Raw genomic sequence first — 15431 nt, 5'->3', positions numbered from 1 at the left:
TTTTATTTTCATCTGATTCTCTTATAAATTTCATAATGAAGTCACGTTTTATTATTTTCACCTTCGAGATGTGCTTGGATTTTTAGTGAGAGAAAAAGAGAAAGAGAGAGAGAGGGGATAGACGACAGGGTGACAAAAAATGGTAGTGGTGTAGCTGATTAAAAATTGTGATGGTACCCGTGTCTCTGGTGGTGATTAGAAGTTGTGGTGGTGGAGACAAAGTGATGTGAAAGTGAAAATGAAAATTTGGGACTAAACAAACCATCTTAGACGCCCCCAAAAACTGGGGCGCCAAAATTACTTCTTAATTTTTTAATCAGACGTACCCAACCGGAAAAAACATTCTTGGACTTGGTAAATGAAGGATTTCACTTCTACCGTTGTAGAATCGAATCACTGCTCCGTCTGAAACATTCCGAGTCAACAATGTTGGAATCGCTTCTCTTCCCGCCAGATCGAAAAAACCATTCATCCGATCTTTTCGGAGGTCCTACTGGGTAGTTAAGCATTCAACCTCCAGTAATTTTCTCTCTCTAACTCATCCACTCAAAAGTCATTCCCTTCTTTAATTTTCCACTTTCTCTCTCTAACTCATCATCTGTTAAATCATTAACAGCGACTTTACTTAGTCCGTAGTCGATTAAGATCTATTCACACATTAAAAAATTGCTTCTACTTCATCTCACATCACATCGTCTTTCAATTATTTTATTGCTGGCTTTGATCTCATTCAGCAAGCACGACGTTTTCAGTGGTTTAATCTTCTGTTTCTACTTCATTTGACTTTTAAACCTAATAATTTAATAGTTATAAGTCGTGTTGATTTGTTCTATTTGAGCATCTAGATCTTAATTTCAGTTCGAAATTTTGAGTTTCAAGTACTGTTACAGTTTGAAATCATAGAGGAAAAATGGAGAAGCCTTTGTTAGGGCAAGGAGAATCAAGTAATAGGTCTAGGAGAAGTGGAGCTCAGCATAGAGAGGTGAATTTACCTTTTAAAAGAAGATCTGATGCTATTGCTTATGGTGATCCTTATCAGAAAGCAGCAGCTCTTGTGGATCTGGTTAGACATTTCCTCTCTCTCTCTCTCTCTCTCTCTCTCTCTCTCTCTCTCTCTCTCTCTCTCTCTCTGTACTTGAATGAGTTTCTCTTTCTGGACAATTTGAAGTATAAGGTGTTAATTATAGTAGGAATTTAGTTGGGAATTGGTTAGAGACTGGTGTTCAAGTTGTAGGATTTGAAAGAGTTTAAAAGCAAAAGTTAGACGATTAGAATTTCGTTAAATCTTTGTTTATGATAGCTGATACTGGATTTACCAGACAAATTTTTTGAATGTTCTTGTGCTCCGTGAAGTTATTTCAGTTTGTTGTCATGCTGCTTGAGGAAAGTTCTGAAGTTAGGTGTTAAATTTGTAGAAGAAAATTCTATCTAAATGTGTCTATTTTGAAGCAAATTGTGATTGAATCCTTTTGGTATCTCCTCACACATAAAAAATTTGTAAATAAAGAAATCTAGCAAGAAGTGGACGTTATACGTTGACATCTACGAGCTATTTCTGGCATTCGGTTAAAAAAAACAAGTTTGATCCTTCTGGTATCTCCTCAATCTGGTCTTGAAAATTCGTGTTTGGAACTCTTCTCTTGTTACTTTTGAAACCTCTCAATTTTTGTATATTCAGTCTCCACCATGATGTTGAATCATGGGCGGAAGTGAAGCTGTAAAAATTGTTAAGAAGTTGAATTTGCATTTCTCGGTCAGATGCTTAGAGCATCTCCAATGCAACACTCAACTTACAAAACTCAATTTGACACATAGGACTACTTGAGTTTTTGACAATAAACACTCTCCAATGCAACACTCAACTAGAGTCTCAATATGATGTGGCAACAATAAATATTGAGATACTCAAAAGAAAACTCAATTGTTGAGTTTTCTTTTGAGTATCTCAACATTTATTGTTGTATCTCAATTGGTCCACATCAACATTTTATATATTAAAATAAGACCCAAAAGTAGATCTAAAGTAAATGTTGAGTTTATTTAAGTGTTGCATTGGAGATGAATTTTGAATTGAGTATCTCAATAGTGCAACCTAGGAAAGAGAAACTCAACTCATACTTGACACATTGGATTATTTGAGTTTTTGTTGAGTGTTGCATTGGAGATGCTCTTAGCTAATGTAGAAGACCAAACGTGATTTTAGAGTAGGTCTCTTGGGACCATCACAAAACAAGATTGTTAGACCTAGAAATCAGTGACCTCCCGAGAACTTCAAAACTTCCTAGTTATCTACTATTCTAATGGACTGCTGATGGTTGAACTAGTTTCACGCAATAAGTCAGTATGTATGGTATTCTTTTTCACGATTAAACTCATAATAAGGAGGTTTGATCCTTTTTACGAAACAATGTTTTTTTTTTACCCTCTTTATAGTGGATTTCATGGTTAGATATGTCTTCTAGGCTCTTGCACTATAATTTTTTATTGTTTCTGGGTACATTGCATTTGATTAGAAATGGCATTATAGTTTAGCATTAACTTCCGTGCTTCTAATATATCTTTTTCGTACAAATGGGAACGAATATAAAATTTTCACGAGTTTAATTCATATGGTTCAAAATGCAAATTTCCAGGCTGAAGATGGCATGGGTTTGCCTGAGCAAGTTCTTGATGACCCAAGATTTGAAAGCGCTGCAAAATCTTATTTCCTCTTTGTTCGGTTTGATATTCTTTGGTCACTTAATCTCTTTGCCTTGATAGTATTGAATTTCCTTGAGGTTAGTTGAGGTTGTTCTTATTCATTGGTATTGGTATCTGTTATTATTATTTTTGTTTGCTTTGCCAACTAAAATTTTCATAGTTGTACCTTTCTCAGTCTTCTTGTTTTCTTGGGAGTCGATGTTATCTAATATGTAAATTTCGAAATTCTGAGTGTTGTCTCGGCACAATAATCAATATATTACCTCTTTCTCAAAAATATTATTATTATTTTTGTTACCATCTGCAAAATGGGTGTCATGTGCTTGGACCTTTGGCCCCAAATGGAAAAAAAAAGGTGAGGAGATAGAGAAAAGAGCGAAAAATGTTCAAGCTACAATTTACTTCTCTTTTCAGAATTTTAGTATGGGGCATAATGGTTCATACTAGTATCGTCATGGATCAATTTAATCAAGAAATACTGCTAACCTATGTTTCTTCTTTTCTTTTTCTTAACCTTTGCAGAAGCCTTTATGGTGTGCCAAGTATTCTACACATACCTGTAGTGAGAGAGAGTACTTCTTCCTTGGCCAGTTGCCGTACCTAACAACTGCTGAGTCTCTTGTTTACGAGGTCAGAGAATACTTCTGATGCATGTACGGATCTAAAGTATTTTAAACTTGTAATCTCAGCTGCAATGTTTGTCAATTGTCTTCGTTTTTTATTTGATAACATTTCTACTTTTACTCTTGAACAATTACTAAGATGCAACTATATTGACGTCAATCCAATAAGCTGTCAGACTCGGCCAAGTAACTCTCGACTCGGGCTCGGGGCTAGCCCGAGCCAATCTTGGCCGGGTACCCGAGTCTAGAGTTTCCCCGAGTAACTCGGCTGACTCAGCCTAGACTTTACAGAGTGCTGAGTCATCTCGATTCGCCATGACTCCACTAGAGTCTGCTGAATAATATATTAATATATTTGATTGCTGTTTTTCAAATACGAAGAGACATTTTAGAAAGTTGCGAAGTAATAAATACATGTCAAAACTTCAGAAACTTCTAGGAATAGTTGTTAGAGACACCTAAAGGTATTTAGAAATACCAAAAGACTTTTTTCGAAAGTAAATCAAAATGTTACAACTAGTTGAACAAGTCTACATACTTCCAGGACAAAAGAAAAAGGAAATTGTTTAAAGCATATGCATGAAAAAAACATCATTTTGGTCAACGACTATTATTTTTGCCTATAACCACTCAGCCAAGTAACTCGTCACTACTCAGGCTCGGCCCTTGGCCGATATATCCAATTCCAGTTTCAAACCCTGGATGATACTTGTTTGCAGTATGTGCTTTTTAACCAATTTTAGCAAATTTGGACTGCTAACCCTGTAAATTCAAGTATCATTTACGAGGAAGGGACTTGATGATGCATCATGTCATTACAGAAACATCTCAAATCTATCGAGTAAAAGTATTAATAGCTGTTCGTTGTTTTCCAATAGAATTATAAAACTATGAGTTATGAACAACCCCCCGTGAGCTACCACAGGAGATGATGTTGCAGTAAGACATAAGGTGGGCCAGCTCAATGTTGATATAGACAGAGCTCCTCAGTAAATGAAATTTAGAATCATTCAAGAAAACAAAAGACCCTAGCGTATCCATATGCATGCCATTTTACATGTCCGCACTTTTCTACTACTTTCTTAGTAACTGTGTCCCTTGGTATTTTCCTTCCCTTTTTTGCAGGGAATAACTCTCGTCATACTCATTTTGCACACTTTCTTCCCTCTTGCTTATGAAGGATACCAGCTCTATTCAAGGAACCCTTTGAACAAATTGAAGGTTAGGCAATAGCTTTTACTGAAATTCACTCCTCTCCTTCAAAATTTTCTTTTATTTATCATAGAAGTACACTATCTCTTATGCACAAATAAAAACTTATAGTGATCTATCATGAAACGATTGAGTATTTGAAAGCCTTTCTAGCGTTCTTCTAAAGTAATCCAATTATGTCCATTTTTTGTCAATCAACGTTGTGGTTTCTAATTTATCCCTTCATATTCTTTAAATGCTTCTTAGGACATCATGAAAGTAATTATGAAATCTTTGATATGGCATGAAAAGGATGAACTTTAATTGCTATCTGATGCAACACTGTTAGAAGGAAAGGAAGGATCCACGTACTTAAAGTAGTACAGCTCTTTTTCCCCTATGTACTTCTGCAATGTAGTGAATAACTAACAACAGAAACCGTTTATGTAAAACCAACAAGTGTATAGTTGATGGCTTATTCTTGTGTTGATTTTCAAGAAGTAGCTCAAAAAAATTTGAATTGGACTTGAAACATTCTCCTTTCATTTATATCATTTATGTTTTAGGTCTATTCAGTGACACAGGTTTTCTATGCTTCTGCAGGTCCTCTTCCTTCTAATTTTGCTTGCCGATCTACTAGTTTATGCTCTATTTCTGTCTCCGGTGCCAATTTATTCTCTACCATTGAGGATTGCTCCATATGTTCGTGTGGTCTTTGTGATTTTAAACATTAGGTACAATATCAACTGTTCTCCTCTATTTCTTTGCGATGTTTTAATCTTTTAGATTTACAGTCTAATTACATTAGTTCGTCGGTTCATTGGAGTTGAGAATGATGGTAATGATGATCATCACCCTAATTAGGACTTCATATGACAGTGTACTTGAAAATTGAAGTCCGGAGTAATCGGATTTTCTAATTGTGCACGGAAAAAGGAAACCAGCATCTTAGAAATCTGAAGGCAAAAAAGGATCATTACCAGGGAGGTACAAGCTATCTCCCTGAGAGTCTAACAAAAATGTATGTTCATAAGCAAGAATTAATTTACTTGTTTTTGGGTTTGTAGAGCTGATCTGCCAACATTATCAACATCCAAAGTTTTGAGACTTGACAGTACACTGAACACTCATATGAATAGGTCAATGCATTGGAGCAAAGACACCTTGACGTAACTAGTTAGCCTCTTCCATGACAATCTGATCATCTCCAGTGGTCAAGGTTAAGCTTTTGGTGGGCTGATAGCAAGTGCTGATGGAGTCAAGTGTCAATTGTAGCAGATGTAAAGCTTAAGTATGGCTAGGAAGATGGGATCAGGCTAACTATATCAAATTACGTGAATATTCTCTAGTTTAGTGGTTTATTGTTAACAAAACATCTGTATGGATGGAGCCTGGAGGTACTTTTGATTATGATGAGCATAACCATAGGGAGTTGAAGCCAACTATCTCAATTAAGGCAAGCTCTCAAGGACCCGCTGGACTTGGTACACGTTAACAAACGCTGAGAAGTACGCCCTATGATAAAACATGAGCAGAGAACAGCAGTTTGAGAGGGATATTATGACATTGGGGCATTTCTTTCTTGAAGTTATTATCCTAGGGTTGCAATTGGGGGTTTTAGGTGAACGCTTAGTCGATGTACTTGGGAGAGACTAAAGTAATGAGTGTCACACTTTCAACAACGAAATAATTATTACATGCATAGGGAATATGAAAAGGACGATAAACACTGAAAAGAAACAAAGCAATCTGTCTGACAACTGGAATAAAACTTCTACTGATCATTAACACATGAACTTGAAATTACTAGAAATTGTATAAACTTCTCAGACGAATTTTATTTTTGTCAAGCATTATCAGGAAGTCAACTTTATCAAGCCGGTTAAAATTATCTTACCAGAATTAGCTTCAGTGAGTTGATTACTTCGATTTCATTTTGGATGTAGGGATTTACGAGCATGTATTGTCACCTTGGGTGGGATGTTGGTCACGTATCTCAATGTCGTGGTAAGTTATCCATTTCATATTACATCAAAGCAGAGTTTGTTCCCCTCCTAAGGAACACTTCATGGGTACCAAATAGGCTAATAATATTTACCTTATAGTAGTCCTAACTTCTAACACAGTGAAGACATCTCCACTATGGTCATAGTAATGCTCTTTTTCATTGCCGTGATGCTTTTGGAATGCAGGCTCTTTCGTTGTTGTTTCTTCTGTTCTCCAGTTGGTTGGCGTATGTCATATTTGAAGATACACAGCAGGGGAAGAGTACATTTTCTTCATATAGCATCACATGCTATCAAATGTTTGTTTTATTTACCACATCCAACAACCCAGATGTGTGGATTCCAGCATACAAGTAAGTGGAACTTTGTCTAAAATGAATTGGATGATCTACTTTATTGGAAAAAGCAATAAACTCTGTAGTTCTTTTTGGAGAATACCAGATTTTATTGAAAAGCCAAGAAGCAAAAAAGCGATTGGTTTATGATAGTCTAGCTATGTTCATGATCCTCTTAGCTAGTTTGTGATATACCAATGTTGCTGACTTACCTTTCAAAAATGCCTACTAAATACTAATGTATTTATTCATTTAAACTAATCTTTATCTAATAAACTCGTAAACTAGTTTCCTTCCATCTCTTCAATGTGTATTTTTGTAAGAATCTTGTTATGTAGTCATTCATAGGGGCAGAAAAATATTTTTACGACTTTGGGTGTGAAATAGATTTCTCATTGTGGTAATGCATAATCCTTCATTATTTGTATTTGTTTTTTTGTAGGGAATCACGTTGGTATTCTCTGTTTTTCGTTCTCTACGTGCTATTGGGAGTTTACTTTTTGACAAATCTGATACTTGCTGTTGTATATGATAGCTTCAAAGCTCAGGTACATATTCTATTGTTTTCTTCTGTAGTTACAAATTTATAGGTATTGAAAGAAAAAGAAAATCCAGTATCTTCTTCACTATCCTGCATGATACACTCTTTATGGAGAATCAAACTTATTTGAAGTATCACACCTCATGCTACAGCTATAACTTCAATTATTCAGTTCTTAATTCCAATAACAGTTTCCCAATCTAACAGTTTGATATATCTCTTTTATGTTTCCTTTGCAGCTTGCGAAACAAGTTGCTGGGAGAGATTTTATGAGGAAAAGAATATTGGGGAAAGCCTTCAGTCTTATCGACAGAAATGTGAGACTGATGATTATTCTTTATCTTCCCTTTCTGTACTTCGCTAAAAAATAGTTTGAAACAATTGAATTATCTCATATAAACATAACATCCGACTCTCATGGTGTAGAAGTGTAGTACCACAATATATCTACGACAGATCGAAACGTCTTGGTCATACCATAGCCTAGACATTGGCAGAACAAAAGTTAATATATTAGTGTCATAGTATGTTTGTACACTTTCTTATTCGGAATAAAATATCTCTTTCAAGAATATCCGACTATTTATCTGCATTGTTTTATTTTATGTGCGTCAACAGAAAACTGGGCTTCTTGATAAAGATCAATGCACGAGACTATTTGAGGAACTGAATAAATACAGGTAAGCTTTACCTTTGCCTCCATGTAAAGCATAGTTGTTAGTTAAGGGGGACTTAACTCCTCTCATTCTATCCAATTCTAATATTTTTAATATGAGCCACGCCCAAAACACGTGCACCATCAACTTTTAAGTAAGAAGAACTATTGAAGTTGCAGGTTTGTAATTTTGCATGTTTCTTTTTAGAGTTTTTTTATTTAATTTTCATTTATTCAAGAGCGGAATTAATTTAGCTGGAGCTTGGTGGTAGTAGAGAAATATAAGTGGGTAGATATTTGCATCTGTCATCTGCCTCTTAGCATCAAAACATTGCGATATTACTATGTAATAGCTCTCACTGTTGTTAGTAAAGATGTGTGACCTTACCTTCTAGATTAACATTCACTTTCCTATGTATTTACAAACGCTTTCAAAAGAGCATGATTTCCATGTTTTTTTATTGTTGGTGATGTCATGTTTCATGATTAATTATCAATCAAGCTATCACTTGAGGCCTCTAAACCTGATCCATAGAGATCCTCTAGTTGCTCTTGAGGCCTGACTTGATCGATAGGGATTGTTTGTTGTCATTAGGACTTAGTGAGATGATCTGACAAGTTACAGCCAGGTTCTCACGATCATAATGGTCTGATAACACTTTCATGTTAGGACTTTTGAAGGTTTTGTGTGACATTTTATTATTCCTCCTGCTGTTTTTATTTTTCTAGAAGAGAGCTATACTAATTGAAATTAGTTAGTTGGAATTGTCATTAGCTTGTTTAGTTTGATACACTTGTCAAGCAGTGGACAATTGCAAAGTCATTACCTCACTTGAGATGATAGACAGATTGGCAAGCAAGTTGTTAAGACAATTTCACATTATGTTGATCAATTGACAACAATGCGTTTACTCGGTAGGGAAGTAGTTCTATCATTTTGTTAGATATATTTAACTCACGGGCATCCATTTTAATCTTGTTTTGTTTATGAGCTCACTGCCTTAGGTGCTTATTTAGAGTCAACCTACAGCACACATGAGTGAACCTTCAGGGCACCTGCCCATTTTTCCTTTTATGTCACATTATCAAATCCTTTTTTTAGCTTATTAGTGTTATTTAATATCTAAAATAGTGATGTGCTAAGTAAAGTACGAGCACATAGTCCTATATGCGATAATTATGACCTCACTTATTCATAGCATCTTCTAAAGATCACCAGGGTGATGATCCACTAACTTAACATTTACCTCTGGAATATTCACTTGGCTTTTTTTCTACATATCTATTAGGTCCTTGCCCAATATCTCAGGAGAAGAATTTGAGCTCATATTCAATGAACTAGATGAAAGCGGAGATTTCAAGGTACTTTTACTTCTGTTCTAAAGGACTTTATTCGAGAGTCCTTGGTTTTTCAGATGCATATCTCGTCTATGAAGCTTTAATTTCTTCTTATTTGTAAGTTGAAATGGCAATTGCTGCTCCATAATGCCTTGAATCAACTCGCACATGTAAGAATAATGAAAAATGTCGGCGTGGTGAATAAAAATTTCGTCCGAGTTAAAATTAATAAAGAATTATATGCATGGGTACTTCACTCTGTCCACTCCTTATCACGGTGTGGAGCTGCAGCTTGTATTTTACACAGAAGACATGGTCGAGCATGAATGTAACACATCGCAAGAACAATAAAATCATAAGGTTTTGCGGTGCATTTCTTTAATCGAAGTCAATAAATCAGAAAAGTTTTGTGATCATCTTGCCAATCACTGAATACTGATTAGTTTCCTGATTTTTATTTCGCTGTTAGATTAATTTGGAGGAATTTAACGACCTTTGCAATGCTATTGGACTAAGATTTCAAAAGGAAGCAACGGTGATTTAACTTTTACTCCAGTCTTTATTATAAATAATGCGCCTCATTTTAAGCTTCCTTACACTTTCCCTTAATAACTTTGCTGCATGGGATTATTGTTTGATCTGTAAGACTGATACTGTCAAATCTCTGTGTAGCCATCTTGGCTTGAAAACTTTCCAGCCTTCTATCGCTCACCATTCACCGAAAAGTTGAAAGACTTTGTGCGGAGCCCTACTTTCGGAAATATTATAGCTGGCATACTGACATTGAATTTTTTTGCTGTAGTTGTTGAAACAACGGTATGATTGAATTTATAGGGTATCTTTGTCAGTTTTTTTTTATTCCTGTATAGTAATTTGAGAATGAAGGGTAATTTATCTTTGTAAAACAGCTTGATATTGAGAACAGTTCTGCTCAGAAAGTTTGGCAGGAGCTTGAGTTTGTCTTCGGTAAGGACCTTCCCCATGTTCACATTTGTATTTCTGGAGTCCATTATTTGCAAACAATTTATAAATTTTGATTTATGTAACATGTATAGTCCTTATTAGTGTTTTTTTGGCGTTAAAGATACTTGAGCACTCAGGTTGGCACTAGGTACTACTATGAGATACTCGTTAGTCAGTTTAGGGTTTGATGTCTAATTCTGTATGTATATCTCGTGTGTAACACTTGCACATATCTTATTATGACCATAATGGTGGATCAAAATTTACGTCTTCTATATATAAGGTCACCGTGATTGATCCATCAGCAAAAATTATAAATTGAAAGAAATGATCTAATAAAAATTTGTATAATTCTATTGGCTTTGCAACAGTTCTCTCATTTTCAATCCCATTGTGTCTGATACCCTTCCTGTTTATATCCATGTCACGTAACTTCTGATGTATCATCCCTACTATCTTTGTATATTTTTTGTTAATATGTGCTCTGTAAACGCAGGATGGATCTATGTCATAGAAATGGCTTTGAAAGTATTTTCATATGGTTTTGAGAATTATTGGATGGATGGACAAAATCGATTTGATTTTGTAATCACATGGATAATTGGTAAGTTAAAACAAAGTACATCTCTGTGATGTTAATGGTACTTTATGCTGCAATCGATGTTCATCAGCTCAGTTATTTTGATTGCTGGATGATACTCTGGTAGTTTAGTAACTTTAGTTTATTATATATTACCCATGTTAGGACTCTGGGATTCTACGTAACAGAATATGATTATAAACAGAACTAATTAATTTGGGATCCTGGGAAACTAATTAAATACATCGTGGTATTTATCTATACAATTCAGCGGATATTCCTCATTTAGAAAAGTGAGATTTTAGATATGTGCAGTTGTGCACTTGTGCAGTTATATCCAAATTTGTGTTTAAAAACCTCAAATCTAATAGCATCTAACATAGGGCACACTTGTACATGATTTTTCTGCTAAAATCAATTGATACCTTTATTTTGCTATGCGTAAAGCCAAGGGTGAATGGTATAGAATTAAATTGGGTGGCGAAAGTGGATAAAATTCTGACTAACTATCCAAGATAACCAGTTGAGATTGGAGATCAAGAAACCAAGGTAAAGGAAACGTGATGGAGTTCAGTCTTTATTGGATATGCTTCTCCATCATAGAACTGGTCGTGCTGAGTATTTTCTTCCCCACATGCTTTCATATTGCTCTTGTTATAAGATCCAGTAGAGAGGCACCCAATGTATTAGGATAGAAAGACAGTTATCTGTTTATTGAACGATTCCCCTTACAATTTTAATTGTGGATAACAGCCAGCTTTGGTAATCTTAACCTTGTATGAAGTCCGAAAAGTTCAATTAAACCAATCATAAATTTTGAAGGTCTACTATTCTAACCATTCTTAAATATTCCAATCTTTATTAAAATATTATTTCCATCATAGCAATAGTGTGAAGCTGTCCTTTTATTAATCCAGACATTCTTATGACTCAAGTCTCATGATATTTGACTGATTAAATTGGCTCTTGCAGTTATTGGAGAAACTACCACCTTTGCCTTCCCCGGCATTCCTTTCCTCTCAAACGGCGAGTGGTAAGCTTTTGAATTTATTGACTGTCTCATTTTCATGGCTCTTTATTTAATTTTTATCATGACTTCACGAGGATTTTTATTGGGTCCCGACTTGCAAAACTTATTCCGTAGCCAAAATTTTATACCTTTCATGCAATTAATGACTTGTTTATGCATATGGTAGTTAAAAGAAGGTTGAAAGCATGTGATGTAAGTGCACATAGCTTAAGGGAAAGCTAGATAAGAACTAGAGTTAAACTAGAAAACAAATAAAAGATAAGCAACGAAATGTGTTTATTGATAGTTGGTTGAATAAAACAGTACATAACGCCCCCTTTTTAGGTTTATCCGTTTTTGAGCAGTAAAACTTTCTATGTCTCTTTCAGTGTAATTGGCTGTTACATAGAAATCCTCTGCGGACTAAAGCTAATTTTCATAGCTAAAAACTCCAACATTATCTACTACTTTTAGCATTACAAACTATAATATTCTCTGATACTTTCAGTAACTTACACCACAACCCCAACAATCCAATTCCTCTGGCCCCGTTGCCATGTCTATGAGATTTTTATCTGAATCAAATGGATAGACTTGCTGGACATCGCTTCGTTGGTTATCTTTTTTTGTGCCCTCTGTCCAGATAATATTGTAAAGGATGAGGACTTTGCTACCTTCATTCGACCCATATGTTTCACATCATTTTTTCAGATAGTAATGTACCTTTTTCCGCTTGTCTTCTATTAACAGGATCCGGTACCTACTAATCGCAAGAATGTTGCGGCTAATAAGACTTCTGATGCATGTTCAGCGTTACAGAGCTTTTGTCGCTACATTCTTAACCCTCATACCAACATTGATGCCATATCTTGGGACTATCTTTTGCGTGTTATGTATCTATTGCTCTCTCGGCGTACAGGTATAATAGGACTATTCTTCTTTATATTTTCGTTTTCTTTTATAAGTTACTTTAAGTAATTATATGATACTAGAAGAAAGTGGCCTAGCAAAATCCTGCTTGGAAAGTACCCTCAGTATCATATGAAAATTAAAAAGAAAATGTTTTTAAAGTTCTGATATAAAATATGTACTAATACTTCGTTCTATTTGAATCACCCTGATTTCCCAACTTGTATTCATATTAAAGATTTATCTACCCCATATCTGTGAGAGATTTGATTGTTGTATAGAAAATATTGTTTTCACGAGTCCCTCCTACGCTTGCATACAAGAATAAACTTAAAATATTACTATCATTATAATGTTTGTTTATTCAAAGCAACAAAGTAGAATTATATATCTTATATGTATATATATATATATATATATATATATATATATATATATATATGTTATAGTAAATTTGTTGGTTGAAGCTTCAAACTTATCTCGAATGAAATATAGAATTCAAAGCTGTTATTGATAACTCCGCGGAGATTACTCCAGAGTCTACTAAATTCCTATATTCGCTACCCTAAGTTGAGTAATAAGCTTAAAACTCTTTCTAGATGCAGAATAACCAAAAGATAGCAAGTTATAACCTCTTGAAATCCTCTCAACTACTATGAATACTATCAAATACTAATTCAAAATTAAAAGAAAGTGAAACATTAAAGAAAACTATAAATAAGAAATAAAGGACACAAAAAAAAGTCATTGTTAAGTATGACTTGCCATTGCGTGCCATACTTGTTGACATCCTATTAGCATGGGAATGACCTCAAAATTGCTCTTTAGCCACTGAGGAAAATACTATATAGTAAAGTAGAATAGTTGAATACACTGTACATTTCTGAACAAATTTGACCTCCCAAATTTCTAAGCATTTCAGATTATCTACTTTTTACTCATTTACGTTCTTGTAGATATTTGGCGGGATCGTCAACTCCGGAAATCCCAAATTGGAAGATTCATCTCTTTTTTCTAATGAGTATCCTTTTCCATTTCTTACTCTTTCTTGCTATGCCTGGTTCTCATTAGCTGCGTATGGAAATTATTTGCTTATGATGTACAGATTCGACCTTTAGATAATCAATAATAGAAAACTGTTGCAATTTTCAGTCAATATAAGGAAAATGTATTGTAGACTTATAGAGTAAATAAAATGTGCTTGATAATAATTTATTCCAATCTCCCAAGTAATTTCAGTTATTTGAAGTCGTTTCCTTGACAAAGTCAGCTATCTGCTCTTCAATTTCAATGACTACCCCAATGGGATGGTAACACTTTTCAATTTGCTAGTTATGGGAAATTGGCAAGCATGGATGGAGGTAAGAAGAGTATTTCATTACTTCTCGTGTAAACGGCTTTCCATTATACCAATATTTCGTTCTTTAAGTAGAGACACATAACTTATCATCTTCTTGTGGAATCATAGGATCTTGTATTTTGAATTTACTGCATTTTTTACCAGTATTATATAGTAACCGGTAAGTTAATAAGGTTCTTATTTCTTTTGGGAAGGAGATCGATAATTCTCTCATTATTTGACTATTTCAGGGCTATCAGACACTAACAGGAACATCATGGAGCCTTGCATATTTCATCAGCTTTTATCTCATAACAGTCTTGCTTTTACTGAATCTGGTGAGTATCTTTATACATGGTTATTTTTTAACACGAATCATTTGGTTTACTACAAACTTGACTCATTTAGAGTCTATGTTAAAAGTTGTGGTTTTCGTTTTTGTTTGTAAAATGCCAGTTCTTCTCTTGCACTCAACTTCCTTTTAGACGAAGTCATCAGAATTTCTATGGTCCTCTTTATTTTCAGGTTGTAGCATTTGTACTAGAAGCCTTCTTTGCTGAAATAGACCTCGACAATCCAGAGACATCAGAAGATGAGGATAAGGTATGTACTCTCCAACATACTTCTACCTTCACCTAAACCGAAATGAAAAAGTTATCATTCAAAAACAATATCCTCCACGAATCTTCTCGAAGATGCTTCCAACATGTAATTTCATGTTCTTTAGGGTTATCAGAGGCGTTATGAACCACTTCGATCATTAAGACTGACCCGTATAAAGAAAAAATGTCGCCCGCTTGACAATGGCCTAATGGTTGGTTTTTTAAGTTTATCACTAAATTAGTTAACAATTGAAGATCAGAATTCAGATGGATCGTTCATTGTCACTAAAACTTCAAACAAAATCTTGCTGGTTATTTCTATTTTTCGTTAAACCGAAAGCCCTAAAGGGTTAGAGCAACCACAGTTTCGGAACTATACAGTGTTATCCTCACAAAAAATAATCCTAGAGTCAGCTCTTTGTAGGTTCCCTTTAAATGGTAGCTGTAAACCAAAAAACTTTCACATGTCTTCCGCACGTCAAATATGTAGAAAATCATTTACTGTTTATGTTCATAGTTGTCACTCTTCATTGAGTCTAATTCATAATGATCTTCTTTCAGAATTCACAAGTAAGAAGACGCAAATCTCTCGGGTACGTATCTTCTCTAGTTATCATATTGAAAGACAAAAATCTCATTT

At 34.7% G+C, this 15431-nt stretch overlaps 1 protein-coding gene across 8 annotated transcripts in view; it reads left to right on the top strand.

The window, feature by feature from the left end:
* The window catches only part of TPC1 (two-pore channel 1), a 48565-nt gene that overhangs the window by 32369 nt on the left and 765 nt on the right, over positions 1–15431 (top strand). Inside the window, exons 2-24 of one of the 8 annotated variants that reach the window (XM_086663310.1) lie at positions 234–519; positions 891–1063; positions 2634–2777; positions 3223–3330; positions 4449–4544; positions 5118–5248; positions 6461–6521; positions 6707–6873; positions 7298–7403; positions 7636–7713; positions 8015–8076; positions 9341–9413; positions 9859–9924; positions 10062–10205; positions 10298–10355; positions 10849–10956; positions 11905–11965; positions 12692–12860; positions 13807–13871; positions 14121–14211; positions 14441–14527; positions 14715–14792; positions 15353–15384. In XM_086663310.1, coding sequence (XP_086519436.1) covers positions 911–1063; positions 2634–2777; positions 3223–3330; positions 4449–4544; positions 5118–5248; positions 6461–6521; positions 6707–6873; positions 7298–7403; positions 7636–7713; positions 8015–8076; positions 9341–9413; positions 9859–9924; positions 10062–10205; positions 10298–10355; positions 10849–10956; positions 11905–11965; positions 12692–12860; positions 13807–13871; positions 14121–14211; positions 14441–14527; positions 14715–14792; positions 15353–15384 — 2138 coding nt within the window. In that variant the 5' untranslated portion in view covers positions 234–519; positions 891–910. Of the gene's footprint in view, positions 1–233; positions 1064–2633; positions 2778–3222; positions 3331–4448; positions 4545–5117; positions 5249–6460; positions 6522–6706; positions 6874–7297; positions 7404–7635; positions 7714–8014; positions 8077–9340; positions 9414–9858; positions 9925–10061; positions 10206–10297; positions 10356–10848; positions 10957–11904; positions 11966–12691; positions 12861–13806; positions 13872–14120; positions 14212–14440; positions 14528–14714; positions 14793–15352; positions 15385–15431 lie in introns of those variants that run through there. The other 7 variants (XM_086663311.1, XM_086663312.1, XM_086663314.1 and 4 more) reach the window with 7 other exon arrangements.

Source organism: Eschscholzia californica, unplaced genomic scaffold, assembly GCF_041429995.1.
Source record: "Eschscholzia californica isolate CP2 unplaced genomic scaffold, dmEscCali1.0.p SCAF_2, whole genome shotgun sequence".
NCBI lineage: Eukaryota > Viridiplantae > Streptophyta > Magnoliopsida > Ranunculales > Papaveraceae > Eschscholzia > Eschscholzia californica.
The sequence above is the reverse complement of the archived record's forward strand: the minus strand, read 5'-3'. Positions and strand labels throughout refer to the sequence as shown.